This window comes from Grus americana, chromosome 1 (assembly GCF_028858705.1).
Source record: "Grus americana isolate bGruAme1 chromosome 1, bGruAme1.mat, whole genome shotgun sequence".
Lineage (NCBI taxonomy): Eukaryota > Metazoa > Chordata > Aves > Gruiformes > Gruidae > Grus > Grus americana.
Window position 1 is genome coordinate 55396106 of NC_072852.1, and position 21271 is coordinate 55417376.

Below are 21271 nucleotides of genomic sequence, written 5' to 3' on the forward strand. Positions count from 1 at the left end.
ACAGCTATGTTTCTTTCTTTCATTTCTAACCAAATCAACTCCCCCTTTTTGAGGATGTTGTAGACTGATCTGGGATGATAGGATGGATCCTCGATACTGCATTGTGATAGGAATATTTAATTACTGTACCCATGCTTGAAAGCTCATCTTCCCACAGCAGCTCAACTGTCACCTGAATTAAGATATGGATGTTTATTGTCAACATGCTGGGATAACACATTCCCACAGCCAATGAAATGCTTACAATGAAAGGGACACAGATACACAGCAGCATCTGACATACCACAGAGACCTCCAAGCTGGTGGCAAGCAGGAGGGCTTTTTGACCAGAAGCAATGTGTCTCTGGCACTAGCTCACCAGCCCTGCACTGAGAGGTGGTGCTGCATCGCAAGATGTAGCCTTACCACAGGGTTTTTTTTGTTCTCTCTAAAGGTAGGATTATCCACTCTAATGTTAAGAAGACAAAATTTTTCAGCAGCACTGGGTATTTTTGAGTTGTTGCACCTTCTCAGCCCCAGCTCTCCAAGCGCGGAAAAGGACCTTTACTGCTTTTTCCCATCTGCCCTTCACACTCTCGATGAGGCCCCCATAAGGCTGCACAAAGCCGGTTATAATTCTCCGCTGCCTATCAAAGCCTTCACAAGAGTTAGGCAGTTGGTGTGTAAAGCTTGCTGCCTACCATGCTGACTAATGTTGTCTGATTGTTCCCTTGTACTCCCCCGTTGGTCCATCTGTACCCATCTGCTGCCTTTTGTCTTCTAATTAAAGTGTAACCACTTTGGGGTAGGAGCCACCTTTCTGGTTATCGTTCACACAGCTCCCTGCAGGGCAGAGTCCCAAGTCCATAACTGGGTGCTGGGGACAGCAATGATGATGCACAAGAGGTGACTGCATGTACATGTGGTAAGGGGGTATGGTGACCCTCCTCACTGTGTGGCATCGACAAGTCAGTTGGAAGACAGCCCCAGACTGCAGCTCCCATCCAGAACACAACCAAGGCAAGAGCAGTCATCTCCTGTGGCTGGATGGTCTTGCCATGTTAATACACCGGGCGCAGTCCTCAGGGTTGCCCTGTCCAAGGAGTCAGGTTGGCAACCCCAGTAAAGCTCAGATGGCTACTATCACCCTCATCAGCTACACCAGCATGGAAATGGTAGGAGGCATTCTAACTACGGCCTGGGCTTAATAAAGATCTCCAGATTTTCCAATATCTGATTTGCATTAGAGGATAAGGTCTCTCCAAGAAGCTGTCATTGTTTCAATGTAAGAATTCCCTCCGGTAGCCAAGGAGTAGGGCCTGGTGGAGAAGAGCCAGAATATTTTTCTGCAGGCTCATGAATCATACAAATACACTCCAAAATTCAAGCAAAGTCAGGAACCGCTTCAGCAAGAGGCAAAGAGAGCAAACAGCTTACACTGACATAATATATGGTGGCTAGGAGGAAACACCCAGCTAGTGTCGTCTTTGTTCAGAGATGGACTAGCTCATTATTGCAGGATGCAGTAATCTAATCTAATGGTCTGATACGATCAGTCAGCAAAGATACCATTTGATCAGCATGTCCACAAGATTTACGTAGGAGGCTTTTTCAGAAAGATTGTTCCATTTATCACCTGATAACAAAAGCTTTGTGTGGCACTTGCATCTGCCCTTCTCCTTAGGAGTTGGTGTGAGATTAACATGGCCATAACTAGCCACAAACACATACAGTTACATCCTGGACAACTGTGAGAAGCCAGGCCAAATCGTGACAGTGGGTGCAGCATAGGTGTACAAATAAAGCCATCTGGTTGTCTGATTGAATCAGGGTCATCAACAGAGCCATCAGATGTGACCTAGATCAGGTATCTAAGGGACACTCACTTGGGAGTGGGGTATCCATAAAATATGTATTCTTTGATGCAAGTCTGCTGTCTAATGAGAAGCAAGGGATTCAGGAAATTACGGTCTTTTAGAGAAATGTCCAGAAAGAACACTTTATAAATAAGGGGAAATGCATTTACAGACTCCCATTCTAATTTCAGCCATATGTGCTTAAATCCAGAACAGTTCATCTGCCCTAAGTGAAGCTATACCCTTCTAAAATCTGGTTCTATGGGAACAGAATCAGACACGAACTCTGAGTAGGTTTAAACACACTCCTATGCCATTTCTCCTCAGGGACAATGACTCATAAATCCCCATGTACACAGGGAAATTAGCAAAACAAGACTGATTGGCAAAAACAATCCAATCTTGTCTAACCATAAAAGGAGTCTGTAGGATAAAAAAACCAAACATTTCCTCTATGAAGTCCCAGGACATGCTGTCAAGGTGCCAAAACTCCACACACAGAGCAGAACCTGACCAAAGGCAATAACTTCTACCCCAGGGAGGCAAGCATACCTGTGCATGCATGTGTAAGTGATCAGAAAGGCTTGCTCAGGTGGGCACCAGACAACACAAAGAAGAAACTGTCTCAAATGATCTAGTCATCTTTCCAAGGGCAGGGGAGGGCCTTCAGAGAGGATGCTTGGATTTGTACAGCTGCAGTTTTCACCTCACAACCCTACATTCTTGTTCCTCTCATTTTTAAAGAACGTTCTTCAGAAAATGAAATTAAAAAATCTAAATCTTTCCTTCTATGAGGCAATTTAGCTGGTACATGATTCATATTGGTTCTTCATGGAGTGGCCAGTACCACATAGACCCTCACTAAAAGCCAAGAATACTGATCAGTCCTCTTCCCTCCCTCCTCTGTTATTTCTGGCACTCGGACATTGCAAGACACAAAAAAAAAATGGTGAATATTCCTTTTAATGCACAGAAAGACTTGACACCAGGCCTGAAGGCTGCATCATCATCAAAAGCTACAGCCTCTTCAGCGTCTCTGTGGTGTTCATCAGCCCTCCAAAGCTGCAGACTGCAGGAGGTGACAAGTGCCTCTATAAGGGCTTTTGTTTGCAGCCATCCACAACAGCCTTCATAAACCAAATGCCTGCTCATACAAAAGGTACACAGTAGACGTTTGCAGAAATGATGTCCTCACTGGACCAGGCTTGAAGTTTTTGCTGATCAGCTTGCCCATAACCTGGGGGGTGGTGGTGGTGGTGGTGTGTGTGTGATGGTCCTATCAAATAAGTCATCTCTTGTGAGACACTCTTCAGGTTCATCTTGTTCATGTAATCACAGAAATGTAGGCTGGCAGAGAACCACAAGAGATTGCTTACAGCATCCACCAGCTCTGAGGCGGGACAAGATAGATTTAGACCCTGTGCTGTTGGATATTTTTCTATGTGTCCTCCGGCAAATGAGCCTCACCAGCAAATGAGCCTCACCATGTCTCACCATGCTAACAATTAGACAGCTCCCTACATATCTAACTGAAATCTTTCTGCTTGAAAATTTAGCATATGTCTTCTTCTTTCTGCTTACTGTGGACATGAAAAGCAACTGACCATAATGTCCTTTTTTCAACAATGATTTAGATGTCTTCGGACATCCCCTTCCTCTTTTTTTTAGATAAAATAAACTTTATTTTCCCATTTTTCTTTTCTTAATCCTTGTTTCCTTTCTGTAGCTCCCTCCCACATCCCAAAGGAACCCTTCCCAAGCACAGATGGGCATAACACTGCTCTGTCCCAAGCAGGGGACAGTGTCAAACAAGTTCACGAACTCATCTTATGTGGATTACAATCCAGGCTGAACACATCTCTGGAAAGCCCATGCAGCAGCGAGCAGCAGGACCGTTTTTCACCCTATTGCAGTGTTAGGAAGTACTGGAAGTCTACAGTCACTGAGGCAGCTGACAGCATGTCACAGCAAATGGCCCCACTCCCAGGGAGCACTAACGTGTCCAATGGTGTAGGGGAACAGGCTAAGAGTAGCCTGTCCATGAATTAGTAATCATGACCACACCAAAGGCTAGAGGAAGCAGAACAGATGCTGCTAATTGATTTTCAAGAGTTCAAAAGTCAAACACTGATAATTATTGGAGCAGCAGCAGGCAAACATTTTATCTGCTGAAGGGTGAGGGTTGATAGGGGCAGAGGATTAGCACATGCAGCAGGAAGAATGAATCTTTCAGCATAAGTTTCCCATCTGTCCTCCTCTAAGATGGCTTGCTGTGGCACCCTGCCCAAAGCCATCACCTGGGGCTTTGCTCGTCCTGCCAGGAGTGGGAGTTACTGGAGCATGCGTGGTAAGAGATGTCCTAAGGAACCTGTGAATCAAAGGGCTCTGTGGGGTGGCACAAGAGGTTGCTGTCATGAGCTGCATGGAAAGGTGCTCTGAATCCCCAGTGACACACCTAGGGGAAGACGCAGAGAAGCATCAGCAAAGGGGAGAGGCTGAGAACAACCTTGTGATGGAAGTGATGCAAAACTCACTAGAAATTAGAGAAAGAATCCCAAAGAAGGCCTCAGAGACAGTAACATTTGTGTCATCCCCAGGTTTGCTGGGGGAAAGTGAGGCAGCGGACAGGAGGAGCTGGGAGCTAATGGGACAGGACTGCTGTGCCCTACCTCAGCAGAGAAGGTGAATGTGAGCAAAAGCTGGATAGAAGCACTTGCCAGCTCATGAAGGGACCATGAACCCAGAAATAAGCCCTCATCGTGTGTAGGATTATAGGAAAGCAGAGGAGAAAGGTAACCAGTAAAGTAAAGAAAAAGCCTGGGTGAAAACTCTTCCCACACAAAATATCACAAGCCACAGACACAAAACCTAGTGTAGTACAGAGCCTCTGGCTCACCTTGTGAGACCTCTGTCCCCAGCTCATCGCTGCACTGAGGCAAGGCCCTTCATGGGGCATAAGGGTGGACCTCCTTCACCACCTCCATCTGCATACGTGCCCCTCTATGACAAATACAACAGGGGCATCTAGGCACCCAAAACACACCTAGGCTGTCTGGCCAGTGAAACAAAGGGCTCTACTAAATAGCTAATTAAAAGGTAGTGGGGGAAGGCATGCAGCATTCTGCCCCTAAGGAGCAGAGAACAGAGAAGTGAACGAAATGCAGCACATTTGCTTGTCACAAGAGGAATTGTTACTCATGAACAACAACAGCAGAAGAGCTCAGGTTGCTGCCCCTTTCCAGAAAGTGGTTGATCTAAGTGTTCTTTCATGATTGTCAGTCCTATGAGGCTTCAGTCTGTCTGAAGGACAAGGAGGAGATTTTTCATCATGAGAGTCTGGGGACAGCTGTAACTTTTCTGGAAAATGAATTTCTGTTCTGAAATAACTGGTGAGATTTTGAAGATATTTCTTCCCAAATTGGGATAAAAAATCAAAATCTCAAAAAAATTCACAGACCGAAACTCCTGAAACAGTTCAGTCACTGTCTGCATCTTTGCTGCTCAGAAAATGGAAGGCTTCACACCTGTTTTAAAACATTTCTTTATATATATATATACACACACACACATATATCTATACACCCCATGAGACATACTCCTCACAATCTATTTGCCATCTTTCAAGAATCAACTGCACCAAGCCAGAGGAGACTAATAAAAATGATCAGAAGACTAGAAAAAATGACTGACCAGGAAAGCCTGAACAAATTCTTGTTTAATCTACAGCAGAGACGACTGGGAGACAACATGATAGAAGCCTTCAAACATACATAGGGAAGATAAAAAGAGAAAGAGAATAAACAATTCTCTGTGTCCACTAGGGAGATGCCAAGTAATAATGGACTTAAACTGCAGTCAGGGAAATCTAGGTTAGACATTAGGAAAACTTTCCAGGGTAAGGAGAAAGAAGCTGTGGAAGAGATTGCCTCATGATTTCCTGCAGTATCTAGCATCGAAGGACTCTAAGAACAGGTGAGACAAACATCTGTCAGGAATAATTTCAGTCTAGTTGATCCCTCCCTTGGGCACAGGGAGGGACTAAGTGACCTCGTGACATTCCTTCCAGGCACAGCATCTGACTATGGATAAAAGTGTGCAGCAATGTAATTAAAGACTGAGCTATAGTGAACGCACGCAAGTGGACTGAACGCAGCCTTTCATCTCTTGTCTCTTACCGCCTGAATGTTTGACTTGGAAACTCTCCTGCATTTTGCTCAGTTTCTTCTATATATTGCCTAGAAGTTGCCAGGATGAAGCACCTTGCTAATACAGCAAAAATTAGTGAGAGTTTGGATGATTTTACACCACAAAGCATTGTACTTACAAAGGTATTGGGGTTGTGTGCTAATAATATATGAATAATTTATGGCTTGTTTTGTGGCATTGCCTGGGAGCTGCTGTTAAGGGCCAGCACTCTGCTTTGCCTGACTCTCTGCAAACACGGAACAAAATGATGATCTTTGCCACAAAGAGCTCTGTTTCACCCTTATATTTTAATGTTTGCATTTCTGCTGAATGGAGAAAATTAAGAAAAAGAGTATGAGGTTCTAGGTATGAAAGGTATCTGCCTGTGATCAGAGCATGCTGGAGATGACTTCTGTGTTTTCCCGGAAGAACCTGCCAGTGTAAAATTCAAACAGCTCAGAGTTCGATTATAATAATCTAATTTTCCCACTGAGCGAGACATCCACTTCAAGGTAAAATATCTATGTTCAGGAAGCACTATGGGCTTCTCATACCACTAATACCATAGTTCAGCACAGTCTCATTTCAATCCAGTCCCAGCTCCTATGAAATGAAGAACTGTTCTGGTTTAATGGATGCCAAGTAGTCCCCCCAGACAGCAAGGCTCAGGCAGGTGTCAGGTCTAACCCCAACACTCCAGCTCACCAGCATCCCTTCCACTAATTGTCTGGTTCATCTGAGAGACCACGGATACGCTCTAGAGACTGAACAACCCCCGAGCCCTCACTGAGGGTGTAACAGGGCAATGCATGTGAGAAACAGGATAAAAACAGGACTGCGTTTAGCTGTGCCTCCCCAGAGCCTGCAAAACATTCCAGCAACAGATTCGCCACAGCTGGCCCTGCTGATAATCCCTAGCAGGATTCATGCTGCTACTGCCGCTTTTTCCAGCTCTGACAATCGAGTTTTCCTTTGTTGAGAACAAATTTGGTGCCAGCTAGGAACAAATCCTCCTGGACTTTGCCTGGTGGACTTTAGCAAAGCTATGCGATGGGCAGAGCTTGACACAAGGCCTCTGCAGCCCGAGCTTTGCCTGCCCACCCCCTGAGCAGCCAGCCTGCCTCCAAACACATCCAAGGGTTGACCACACATGCTGATGCCATGCCATACATTTCCTCATGCTCCTGTCCCACTGAGACCTCTGCTGACTTTCCCAGACCATAGACTGTCATCTGGTCTGCACAGTGCCAAGACCATGAGGTAGATGGGTCTTCACCAGCAGCACAAGCTGCAGCCTTTCACCCTCCTCCCAAACTCCTGTGACTACTGAAAGATCTTAGCGCCTGTCAGGCACTAATGCGATGGCTCCTCTGCCTCCTTCAAAAGTTGTTCCTCCAGCCCTCTTCTGAATGCACTTCTCCTGGCAGCCCCCTACTTCATTCTCATTTCCCCATGAATTTCTTCCTGGCTTTGGCCATACAGGCCACTTTGAAGTCCATGTAGGGAACAAGCAGCCAAGGAGAGAAGGCTTTTCTCTGCCTGGTGGGGCAAAGGGGCATTTTTCTAAGCCAAACACATGATCGTATCCAGATCGAGCTCTGCTTCATATCTATTGAGTGCTCTGCTGAATTCTCCTTGCTTTCGCTCTGACTTCTCACCCCCATCACTTTTTTATATCTTATTTTCTTAGTCCTCAAACTACCTCCTCTACTTCAATTCAAACCCTTTGGGAGTGCATGTTCAGAGCCTGGACCACTGACATTTATGTGGGAGGTGAAATGAACCAAAGCTTTGCACTAACATAGAAATCCACACCATTTCTAAAACAGTGCTTTGGGTTACATGCAAATTATTCAGAAATATGCAAATTTGGATCTTTGAACAACTCAGTATGATCTCATGTACACATCCTACTTAATGCACCATTCCATTGCAAATGACAGTGGCCAGATATATCAAACACAGTTAACACCGGCATATATTACTAAGTATGGTTGTAGCTCAACCACAATCATTTAGCATACAGAACTTCACTGCCTCCAAGCCACGCAGAGAAATATTTTCTGTCTCTGCCATTGAAATCCATGGCACAGAGGAGGTGTCTTCTCTGAAAGGCAGGAAAACTTATGTTCAGACGTTCCAGAAGGGAAGCTGATGAATTTTTTATGCACACTAACAGAAGAATGTAATGGCGTCCTGCATGGAGAAGACAGTAGCCTGGGTATTGGAGATACCAATGGTCTAGGATGTAAGGAGGTGATTGCCAGCCCTTGATAAGAAGTACAGAAAGATGGGAGGGATTATTCTCCTGGAGCCTTCCTCCATCCTCTTCCTCCCTGACACAGTTTGAGAATTACCAAACATATCCTACCCTCTCCCACTTCCTCTCCTTGGTCAGAAGGATGATCACCAGCTTGGGATGCATCTGGTATCCGTCCTCACTGAACGACAAATTCCGGCCTTCAAAGGTGACGTTGATCAGGTACCTGCAGGAGAGAGAAAAGAGCAAGGAGAATGTTAACGCTTGGGAACCAAACCCAAAATGAGAGCCTGCCCCCCACCCTGTAGCTTACGCCAGGATGGTAGGAGCACAGTGCAAACAGTGTTATGAAGCTGGGGAGAGCAAAGGAAAATCCAAGAGGAACAGGGTGGGAGAAACAGGACAATTACTCCAGGAACTGGGACAATCAGGCAAGGCAATTGCCCCCATTTTGTGACTGGAATAGGGAAGTGTTGTCCCATGTTGGCACTCAATGAATTCCTGAAAGTATGACTAAGAGTCACGTGCAAACGTGTGGCCATAGTCCTTGATTTCCCCTAATCCCAAAGGGCAGAAGGATCCATAGCAATTATCTGTGTAAACACGCTCCACAGTCTACACTTTGCTCACTTTCCAAAGAGGATTTCACACGTCATTTGAGGACAGCGATGGCATACAGGTGAAGCAGTGGAGACAGCCTCCCCCCAGCCCAAACACTGAGGCAATGATAAGGGAAGCTGCAGAAAGCAGAGGAAGGAGCAGCACACCTGCAAGAAGATCCATCCCTACCAGAGCCAGCACGCCTCACAGGGCCCAAAGCAATCTTCTGAAGCAGTTTAGGAATAGGGACAGTGGATGTGGAGATAATCCAGTGAAAGTCCTTTTCCCTAGGGACAGAGTCATGCCTTATACCCAGCAAGATCAAACTAAAGGGTGATCAAGCCCTGCAAATCCCTGCAGCCAAGTTTAATGATTCTCTTTGTCTGGAAAGGGCCCATCACTTCTGCACAAGGCACCCCCCTTTGGGGCATCTCATGTCAGCTGTACAAATGGACTATTAAACAGTCCGGGCTTCAATCTTATTTATCCTAAGGCCTCTTCACTCAGCTCTGGCAGTGGGGAAGACCTTTGAGTGGACCGAGATTACAGCTACACTCATTTCAAGGCCTTGCTGCATCGAGAATGCATGTTAAAGTGGTGTTCCTGTAAATGAGAATCAGGTCTATTGTTTTCTTAACTGTCATGCCATCCAGAATGACACTGTGGGGAAGAGGAGGAGGCAAATACACATTTCACAGTTCAGTGGCTTATATGACATCTTTGTGGCTCTCTGACAGTTTCCCCTGTTTATATATTTCACTTCAACTCACAATCCTGTTGCATGAAGTAGATTTTGCTTTTATACACCTGCTCTGGCACCAGTAACATCGCGTCTCCGTGAGAGGCAGAGGTGACCAAACTGCCTGCAGGGCTAGCCCCAGGACTCTGCCCTCCTGTGCTTTGCCCAGTTCTCTTATAAATTACACAAGCAACATTTCCATTACAGATGTGAGAGGTTCTTCTGCTCTATTACACCATGACACCAGGAAACAGTTCCTGATATTCAGCTTCAGTTTGTCCCTTCTGAACTCAATTTGAACCAATTTCAAGAAAAAAAGAAAACAAAAAAAATCTGTTCTTTCAGTGGGTTCACACTTTTCCACTATCCACACACACTCCCTGCTAATTTAATGAAAGCATTGGTAACAGGGAAACTTCTTCAAACAATTAAAAAAGGTCATGATTTTAGCTTCTTCATTTTCACAAACTTTTTTGTCCTAACTCCATTAATCAACCAACTCATCCACTAATTCCCCGTTACCAAGTGCTATCAGCAGTTATGTTTACTTCTAAAGGAAATTCCATACTTGCTCCATTTGTGACCTTCAGGGGATGTGCACAGCATAGGAAACACAGCCATAAGGGAGCCCAGCATGAAACATTTGCAACAGGATGATTTTCAAAGGCAGACTATTGATTATTTTCCAAAAGCCAGACCCATTCAGCACCCAAACACTGACAGATCCCCAGAACGTCAGCCGTGTGGAAAATCTTAGCCAGGCAATTGTTTGCAATGGTGTGAAAGATCCCATGTCAGGACCACACATGCTCTTTTTCTGGCATTTCTTTCCCAGCTGTTTGCATTGTTCTGGTACTGAGGAATGCCAGGCACAGACCACTGCCAGGTATGTGCAGCCTATCAGACCTATGTAAGGTTCTGGTGGTGGGAAAGACCTTCCAGTGACCAAGATTACAGCTATACCCATTTCATGACTTCTCTGCACTGGCCACCAGAGTAAGGACAAAGCAAGGCTCCAAGAAGATGAGGATGTCATTAGCCTGATGGGAGTTGCAGCTTTATATGTCAGTCATTAGAAAGCAGTGCCAATATCTAATTAAACAAACAGCAATATTAAACAGTTCTCAGCCCTCTTTCCCCTCCCACATCTCCCCACCTGAAAGTGATGCCACTATGGGAATCTCCCTTGTACAGCCTGACAAAAAGAGTTCACAGAAATCAGCAACAGATATGACACAAGAGACTGTAATTTCTATTCATTTCCACCGGAAAGATTAGAACCGCTAATAATAATCAAGGAGGGATCATCAGTGACTCCAATCCTTGGAGCTGCCTTGAGATTTACACTTAAAGCGGCACTAAAATCCCTCGCTTCGCACCTTAATGACTGAAATTAGTCTCCAAATTTGACACAGTAACTCTTCAGAGGGTTTTCTCTCAACCCATTAGCAACGTGTTTACCAAAGTTTTCAGGAAGAGTGCAGCAGCAGCAGGTCCCCCACCCCACCCCCAGCTTTCCCTACACTCCTGCGGCTTGCTGGATCCTGTTGCCTAGAGGAGGACGCAGGGTAAGAGCAGCACCTCAGGTGCTGTGGGGCTTGCTCAGGTGCACTGGGAAAGGGGACACCTTCATGACAAAGCGTCAGGGCTTGAAGGACTCCCTGGCAAGCCAAGTCGGCAGCGTGCTGCAAGGCAGCCACACTCGAGTGGCTCTGCCCTCCGTCACTACCGCAACAAGAGTCATCCCCTTCGGCAGCAGCGCTGCCCTGGTATGCCAGCACTTCTGCTGCCTTCTCTGGCCAGGGGGATTTGTTTCCTCCCTATAGCCTACACACACTCCAGTCCCCAAATAAGCAACCAGGGGGCTGGGAGATTCCCTGGCACGTCTGCGCTGAGCCACCAGCTGCAACAGGGGCACAACATGAGGGCAGCAGGCTGTGCATGCAGGTGAGGTAACTCAAGATGAAACTGCCTGTAAAGGGCTTAATCCATCATTCCCTGGATGTTTTGGACTCCAAGACAGAGAGAGAAAGGGGGCGTGAGGGGGGCAGACACAGGTAATTTAATTTAATTTAATTTGCTAGAAACACCTTTCAGCAAAGAATTTTGCTTATGTGGGCATTTCTAGAGCTGCTAGGTGCAAGCACAGAAGGGTCAAGCCCTTCCCCAGCCCAGTGGAGATGCAACAGCCTCAATGCCCAAACTCAGCCAGGTGGGAGCAAAACACACACAACACTGTGGAAACAGGCTGACATTGTGAGCCCCGTGGTACGGATGAGCAGGCAGAACAAAGAAGGAAGTGACATGTCCTTGGGCACAAAGCAAGTCAGACTCAGGGGGACCCGACTCCCCATCCTGTGCTCTCACCATTAGGTAACATCATCCATCCTAGATGTGAGGCTGACAGCCCTGCAAGCTAATGGAGAGTGTTTCCAAGGTTGGTTGGCATAGGAAATAGAGCATTAAAACCACATCAGATGGCCAATTTAGGACTAGCAAGAGATGATGACATTTTAAATGGTTCCAGCTAGTGATGGTGAAAGCCATCACAGCCACAAGGTAAATGTGGCAGGCAGAGGGGACTTGGGGGGAGACAGGGAGGGTGTTAACCAAATTTTCCTCTGCCCCAGAGATAGCTCTGAAGGAGATGCATTTCAAATCAGCACTAACCACTCTTACTTCTGCCTCCAGTGCCTTGCTGGGAATCAGCTCCTCCTGAAGCTGCTGACTGGGTGGGCAAATTTGGACAATCCCCGGTTCAGTCCATCGCACTCTGGGCCTCACGTGCACACACACACACACACTCCCCTGCACCCTGTCAGTGCTTGTTACGCTCCAATGAGACAAGCGGTCTGTCTGAAATGGCATGATTATCCTAACATCGACCGCCTCCCTGAATAAGACAGGCCACATAAATAAAACAGCCGCTCCACCATCAGCATCAGGGAGTCATCTCAGCAGTCCAGCACACAAGGGAAAAACAGAGTGTAGGCAGAAGGTGGGGCAAGAAAGGCTATGGGATACCTCAGCTGGAGAGGATTTGCAAGGTAAAAGGCAGGTGGAGTTTAATGCAGGATAATGGAGATGCAGACTACCATCAGACTCTTTGGAAACTCACTGTAGTGTGAAATACTGAGGCCAGTTCAGCAGCACAACAGCAGTGAGATGAAGGCGTGCACAGCCTGCAGAATCTACATAATGAAATAGCCTTTTTCTTTCCCCTAGAGACAGCATTAAAAACCCACCAGCCAGAGGTACCAGGGACAGGCATACCTGCCTGCCCAGACCCACTTTATGCTCTGGAAAGAGCAAAGACGAGCGTGCTACAGCATCTCAGCACAAGTGCCCACAGCTCCAAACCATGCTCCCTCGCCCAGCCCCAGCAAGACCTGCCCAGGCTGGGCTGATGCAAACAGCCTTGGCAGAGTGCATCAGTCCTGCCCTCCAGCAGGTCCTGCCCACCCCGCAGGCCTGCTCCTGGATGAGGATGGACAGACAGAAAGGTGGGTGGACTCAAAGGACAGGAAAAAGTGAGTTTAGAACCAGTGTATTTATCTACAAAGGGGAATTCTGACCTTCAAGTGGCAAGTGATTGACAAATAAGGGTTTAACCAGCACTAACTATGCTGTTAATAGCTGCTCTCATCTGAGAGACTGAAATAGTATAATTTTTTTTAATGAGAAAACTGCAACTGATCCCTCTGACTCCTGATTTAAACCTCCATTCTCCAAACCCATGGGAAGCTTAAAATAATACAGACAATTTTTCTCCATACCATTGCTTGACATTTCCATGGCTGCCTTTGCCTCAGAGGACAGCCAATACATGCCACCCAGACCCAGCTGCAAGTGCATAAGGTCTCGAGAGACAAGACAGTCTCCATGAGATATCAAACCAAAGTGGTCACCCCCAAAAAGATGAGAATGGGGTCCGCCTGGGCCTTTGATCAAACTTCCCCATGGCTGGTACTGACCCTAGCTGAGCCTTTCAGAGACTCTCCCATCGCTCACTGCCCTGCACTGCCCCAGCCTCCTGCGCTGCCTCCCACTCCTGCGGTGCCAGTGGCTTGTGGAGTTGTGAAAGGCAGGCACATCTGGCTGTGTCTGTGTAACATCTGTCCAGTGTCAGGTACAATTTACAGCAAAAGGATTCCATGCAAAGGGCACGAGTGCAGCTGATTTTACATAACAAGGGGCATGGACTCTGTTCTTTCTGCTATCATGAAGAACAAAACCAAAACAAGACAGGAAAAAAATAGAAGCAACCATTGACTAGGAAAATTAAATCTTAAAGGAACAGTATGTCACTCCTCTTCATTTGCTCCTTTCTCTCACACTGTCAGTGTTACCACTGAATCTGCAGAGATGGACTGCGAGAAAGAAAGCAAGCGCTGAAAAGAGACCAACCAAATTCAAAATTGTGCAGGCATCCTGCACCAGAAAATCTGTCCCAGCTACAACCATTTTATACTACTGAGAACCAACCTGACCCGCAGGCTTAGAAAAATGCCCAGACCTTAAGATTGTTTTCATTAAGCAAAGAGGTTAGGAGAGCATCTAGATTAGGAAATATCCCTCAGACTAAAAGATAACAGAGATATAAGAGATTCATTTGATTTCTCCCTGCTGTCCACACCTTTTTAAAAGACAAGAGGGCAGATACTGGGCTGGAATAAATCAGTGATATTCAGCTGACGTCTATGGAGTGATACTGTTTGATCTGCTGAGATTCTGACTCCTCACTTCTAGGAAGATGTATTTTCTTGGTGTTTGATCCTGGCCTGTAAAATACCCATTCCTGGTGGAAAAGAAATTTCTACTATTCTGTCCTTGCTGTTTCTCCATCATATTGAACAAAGTTGTTTTGAAAACAATGTACATGCATGCTGAGACTTCCAAGTGACAGCTCCTATATACAGTGGAAGGATGAATCTTTTCCATCACTCCCTCTCTTAATCATAAAAAAATGGTACTTCCACTTTATTTCCCATTTCTTCTATTTATCTACCATGAATTTGTCATTTCAGAAAGACTCTGAGCTGACAGTTCCTGGGGACTGAGGATATATCTATCCTTAGAGAACGTAGGAAGCCAGAGCAATGGCAGGGCCACTTTCCTACATGCATTGCTTGATCCTAATGAGACGGGACCATTCCTGAGAACAAGAAGCGAAGATCACTTTCCACAGCCTGTGCAGTCTCCAGCCTTCCTCCTGAAAACGTAAAAGGACACTCATGCACTGCAAGCACAGAGGTTTGCACCATGGACAGATGTCCATCAGGAAGCGGCCAGAGTGGAGACTCGTTGCACAGGGTCACCAAATTACCCCCCCTCCCGATGGGGAACATGGGGTCAGCTCCAACCTGGGGCAGAAATGACAGTAATGACAGGTGAAAGGCTGCTCAGTGAGCTTCAGAGTTTCCACAATAGCTTTTTTACCCATGTACCTAATACCACGTAGGACCTGATCTCCCATTTGCTTTTAGTCCTATGCAGTCATTGCCTTTGATAGAAAGGGGGAGAGAGGTGCTGCCATTCATGTCTACAGGCATTTTACACCCCCTTTGCCAGGGTGCCACTCACAGTACCAAGGCCAGACTGTGAGAACCAGGTCATCTGTAGGACACATAGGTATAAATTAGGATGAGGTGACCTGTTTGTGGAAAAAAAGGCAGGATAAATCTTCATTTTGCCCCATCTGCTATGTTGGTCACAGTAATATCTTGAAAACCCAACTAAAGCCAAATTTTTCTCACACACATCCTGAATGACCTATTTTCACAAATGCCAGAGCCAGGAAAAATTACCTATCAAAACCACTTTTTAAATGGAAAAGGGGAATAAGAACTTGGCAACATCATTTTCTCATGAGGAGGTCAACATTTTGTCAGAAAGAAAGAGAACCATAGATCTGAAAACTGTAATGACATTGGACAGAAAATGAAGCTTCTGGCATAGTCATGCTCCCACACAGTCTGGTCTGTTGCGTGACACCTTCTGCCCTTTATTTTATGGATTAGAGCCCCAGTTGAAATACATCTGCAATGTGCCACCCCGAAAGAGTCCTACACAAGGAACAGCATCAGCTCAATAGGGGAAAGGATATCACTGGAGATTTAGTCCATCCAAGTTTCATGAAGGAGAAACAGAAATATAAAAATCCCATGCTCCTAATCACAAGAGACAGCAAATAGGATTTCCATGGCAAAATATTCCATTTTAAATCCTAAATATTTGATTTACAACTTTTCTTCCAAAGTTATTTTTTTTGCTGGGAAATTGACACAGTCCTAACTAGTTTGAGACTATACCTCTACAACTTCTGGCTTCACTAGAGATAAAACAGAAAGAAGGAAAAGTGTTTTAAGAGCATACGCTGGTTAAAGCTGGAAATATCTATAAATCTCATAGGAAACCAGTCTATTCTCAGAAAGTTTTTTTTATCCAAAAAGCTTTGATAAAAACAAATATACTTTTGAATTGACTCACCAAACCTTTAAGTAATAGAAAATAGCTAACAGAAAAATAGCTTTAAGGTCAAAATTGTTACACTGACTAGATAAAATAAAACCTAAATGTTCAATCCAAAATTGGATCAAGCTGCAAAGCTTTACTGCGTTAATAAATTCCTGCCAATTACTTTTTTAAAGTATTATTTTTTTTATTTCTATGTCTTTCCATCCTTCCTTATTCATTAGGAACAGATAAAATATCACTTTTCTCTGAAGAAAAAATAATCTTCAAGGTATTTCTCCCATTTGAGTGGACTAAAAATCTGCTTACATGGGGCAGTAAAAGCACAGAAAATTACATTTGTCAGAACAACAGACAATGGGTCATAATTATGTCTTGGCATCCACCTAAGAGGTCACTGATGGAAGCCATACCGCTAGGAACAGGCAAATACTGAAAGGTTAAGCAATGTCCTTCAGATCTGTTTATCTGTCTTAGGGCACAGTCATACAAACATTGATAGGACAAGCAGTCACAGAACAGAAGTTAAATGAGGCTCTTCACAGTGATTTTTAACCCAGGATGATGTTTTTCAAGCTCTGTCAGTTTGCAGAGCCTTAAAAAATATTCCAGCTGAACTGCTGTCCCCATACAGTGAATTTAATCCCACTAACAACAGCCTTACTTAATTATTTTTGCACATCCCTTAGACATCTCCCATAGACCCACGTGGCTGTGGACCACAGCTTAAAACAACTGGCCGAGTAAATGCGCATGTCAACAGCCCCTTTGGTCTCCTGAAGGTGGCTGGTGTGTTGGGCGTCAACCATCAGGACATCTCGGTATTTAGCCAGCGCTCATTCCAGTTTCTGTCCTGGGGCTCAAGACAGAAAGCAGATGAGCACACCAATTTTCCTCTAGAGCTTTCAGCACTTTCTTGCTTATGGAAAACCACTCAAATCTGCCAGAAAGGTCCCTCTCACCACTGCCAGAAGCTAGACAAAACTAAACTAGCTGGAGAGATTTGTTACATTCTCTGAAACAGCAGACTAACTTAACTTTTTCAACGCACCAAGAAACCACAAGTGATTTTGGGGTTATTCAATGTTTATCAAGTGTTGAAAGCATTCATGCATTTGCAAAGGCAGCAAATTCACAGTGCTCACAGGAGCAGAGCCATTGCCTGCAAGGTCCAAAAGTGTGACTGGATTTTCCTGGGTCTGTAGCTGTTCAGCCAAGATGGCACCCTATCACTTTCTGTCTTCCCCTATCGCATCTCCATGGGGGGATCGATTAAAACAAACAAGCCAATAATCACTCCCATCGGTAACTGTGGGGGGGTCTGGAGACTGCTACTCCTTCGCCAGAGGAGCCGCGCTCTCTGCTGCTGCTGCTCCCTCTCCTTCTCCCTCTTTCTCTCCCTCCGTGGGTTGATGTTTCCATGGAAACGTGTTCTTTGGTGCCGCTGAAATTACATTGCATTTAAAGCATTAACCCTTCCTTGGGCTGAAGAAGGTCTCAGAACAGTTAGGGGTTTTTTGTTTGGTTGGGGGTTTTTTGGTTTTTGTTCCCCCTCCCCTTCAAACTTCCTTGCGATTTTTTTTTTCCTTGCAGCATTAGCAAAACCTCGTTCTTCCCGAGAAGACCTCCCAGCTAGCATTTGTCTGACAAGGGGCACAGGATGCACCACCAGTGGGGTAGTGTCTAATTTAAGATTTCTTTTTCCTTTTCTTTTTTCTATACAAAACCATTAACATATTTCTCTCCACACTACAGGCATAGTGGGAGAAATGCTGCAGTAGCAAAGAAAGTGAAGAGCGAGACAGAAAGAGAAGCAAGCAAGCCACGAGCTGGCACATGTGGAGCTTCAGTTAATACCAGAGCTGAACCCCTTGTAGCCCCACACTGAGCCGCAGCATCTTCATTGCAAAATGCCATAATCGCGGACCTCGCCACTCCTCCTCAAGCCTGCCTCCTCTTCCTCTTCACAATCATGTCTGTAATTAGCCACCCTTGTCTTCACTTGCAGTTAGCACTCCAAAAGCTACTGTAACACTTGCTGCAATCAGTACCCTCCTCACCACCAGCACCCTTCCCTGTGCCGCTGCTTCTCCACCCAAACTGCCATCTCTGCCGTCCTTCCCGTTGGCTGTCTATTGCCAGCCATCACCTTCATCAGCACTTCCAACCCAGCCATTGCTGGGGCACCGATGTCTTCATCACTGCCAGCTCAACTGCACAACCACTTGCACTTTCTGTGCTCCCACCGTGGGCCAACCAGGCTCTGAAAGCCAAGATGTCACCATCCAGGTGCTCCCTGGACCCCAGGTCCCAACTCAAAAATTACTCTGCAAATCCTCTGCCCCACCCTTTACTTATCCCCACCCTGGTCACAGCCATGTGTGCTCTTCTTCCACTGACATCATCCCTTTTTCAAACACTGGGAAAATGTAAAAGGGAGATAAATACCAAGTATCTCCTTCCAGTCGTTCCCTACACTCAGGCATGCCTCCTTCCTGCCTCAAAGTACCATGACTTGACAGCTTGCAAATCCCTTTCATTACCTCTACCTGCATAGCTACAGGGTCCATATTCCCTTACACCATCTATTTTGGGCTTCCCAACACGCACTGAATGCTTCAAGCATATCTCACCGTTCTCAACTCTTGCCCCAAAAGTCAGAGTGTGAAGCCTCCTGCTTCGAGCTGGGTGCATATGTAGTGCGGTGAGGATGGATCAGTGTGGGAGGAAGATGCTATTCTGAAATGAATGATAAATATGGATAATAAACTCAGCCTAAGTCGTCTCTGCCTGTCTCTAGTGGGTTCCCAATATGGGAGATAGAAATATCATGGGTACATTTTGAACACGGCTGGGAACACTGCCAAAGTCCTACTCAGAGTTCACACATTTACATCATTTATATCACATCCGACTTGTGCCTTGTATTATTAACTTTGTAGAGTGTTTTGTGATGTAGTTTGTAGTCCAGGCTCTGTTAAATAAAGTCACCTGCCCTCTCTCTGTTCCTTTTGGTAAGAGAGAGTGAGTGATGTCTGGGGCTACACAAGGTCTTACTAAGCACAAGGAGGGCGACTGTGTCTGCTGATATGGTCAGTGCACTCGTACATTCTCACACAATGCTCTGGAAAATCTTTTGGGATCCATCCCTGAGGCCTGAAAGGTGCAAAAAGAGAGGAAATATTTGCTTTCTGGTCAGCAGTTCAACTCCTAGCCCAGATTGGTAGTGAATGAAGATTTTTTTTCTCTGCTGCTGGATGTTCAGGAGCCTGTGAAACACACGGATGGGGTCCACCTGACAGCTGCCCAACATGGCACTGCAACCACTCAGGCTTCTTCCTCAGCAGTGTCAGAAAAGAGGTTGAAGACAGAAGGAGACAAACAACCCAGAGCATGGGACTGAAGAAATTATGTTCATCTAGAACAGAGTAAAGGCATATCAACAAGGAAAGAGGTAGAGCATTGCTGACAGGTCAGGCTTTTTGCTTTCTGCGGGACAGACCACAGTCTTTGGCAGTTGAAAATCCATCACCTTCCAGGAATTCATGGAAAAGAAGAGGAGTTACAATGACCCAGCATTGTGACTTTATGGTTTTGTAAATCAATACTTTTTCCAACAGCCTGAAAAGATTCCAGGTTATACTCCATCACCTACTCCACGTGCCCAATTTAGACTCTGTGACTATTACGGCATCTGAGGCCAGGCAAGCAGCAAGTGATTCAGATGCCTGGTACACACAGACAATGGGGAGAGGTAACCACAATGCATAGGTTAGATGTCTGCAGCAGGCTGCCTGAATGTAGTTGTCCATATAAAAAAGAAAAAAAAGTGCATTCTCAATGTTTCCTGAACAAGAAAAGAGAGAGAAAGAGTCAACTTCAGCCCGTGTTGCTGCATCTCCAGTGAAGTAAATGTGCCATTTTACTCTAGAGCTGCATTTGATCTTGAATTACTCCTCTGCTTCTTCGCCGGGAAAAGGTCAGTTTAAAGAAGCCTCAGGCATGATGCTAACATCGCATTCAATAAAAGACTCTCAGGAGGTCTGAAATAAGTACAAGGTCCAAATTTGGGATATATTATCTGAATCCTTCCCTTCTCCCTCCTGAACAGTCAGAGTGGGAAATATCCCAATAATATTTCTTTGCTCAGGAGACTTCCAGGCCTCCTTGGACCTAGAAATACTGTGAATAAGGTTTTCCAACACACATTGGAGTGTCCCAGGCCACAGTGCCCGCTGTGGGAAGCCTGAACACAGCACAGATGGAAACAGCAAGTGTGCTGGGAGTGAGACGAGAACATTTCCATGGAGAGTGCGGCAGAGGGTCAATTCCCACATCTATCACGATACCACAGCTCCCTCCAGTTCAACCAGCTCTGCTACCCAGAGCAGCACAGCTATCAGAGTACCCCAATGCTTTTCAGACATATCCAGGTGACTTTATTTAATTTGAGCAGAAACTTAACTGATTTCACCTTTAATTGGTGCTTAAGCTAACAAACTAACCCACAAACCTCATACACAAGCCCTGATAAAGTGTGGACATACCCTGAGACATTAGGAATTAGCATGAGGACCAGGTGGGATAATGTGGACTCTAGTTCCGGTCTCATTCAGTACCTTTGGCTGCATCATTTCCGCAGCTCTTGCTGTGCACATATTGTGGCAGGGTATGAGTTGTCTGCACCCTTTTCTGTTGGCAGCAGTCACTATGATCACTTCAGAAAAAGCAGCCTCCAGAGGAGGCACCTTTCAGAAATCTCTCACTCCTTTTTCTCCAACATGTCTTGGGCACTTAAACGTCATTGATTCAGACGCCAGGCTCCAAACGACACAGTTCCTTCAAACTGTCATAACTTCCAGTGTCACGTAAGCACTTCTCAAAGCCATAACCCTGCTGGGACGCCCATCAGGTGGAGCTCCTCTTTGCAGCTTCCCACCACCCTCCCTCCAGGAGGACCTAGAAGTCCAAGACAGACTTCCCTCTTGCCCAGGGACAAGGTTTCGAAGAGGCAGATGGAGCCTGCCCTACTCACACATTACATTGAACTGAAAAGCAAACTTTTAACACACACACACACAAAAAAAAAAAAAAAAACCAAACCCCAAAAAACCCAATGGGTGGGGGGGATCTGAAATTCTTTGTGGATTACGACTTTTCCATGGCAACAGGCTTGAG

General features: G+C 45.6%; 1 protein-coding gene across 2 annotated transcripts in view; it reads right to left on the bottom strand.

Moving 5' to 3' along the window:
* The window catches only part of GRIN2B (glutamate ionotropic receptor NMDA type subunit 2B), a 208393-nt gene that overhangs the window by 70474 nt on the left and 116648 nt on the right, over positions 1-21271 (bottom strand). For both annotated transcript variants that reach the window (XM_054813050.1, XM_054813051.1), the window contains exon 5: positions 8392-8506. In XM_054813050.1, the coding sequence (XP_054669025.1) occupies positions 8392-8506 (115 nt within the window). The remainder of the gene's footprint in view (positions 1-8391; positions 8507-21271) is intronic.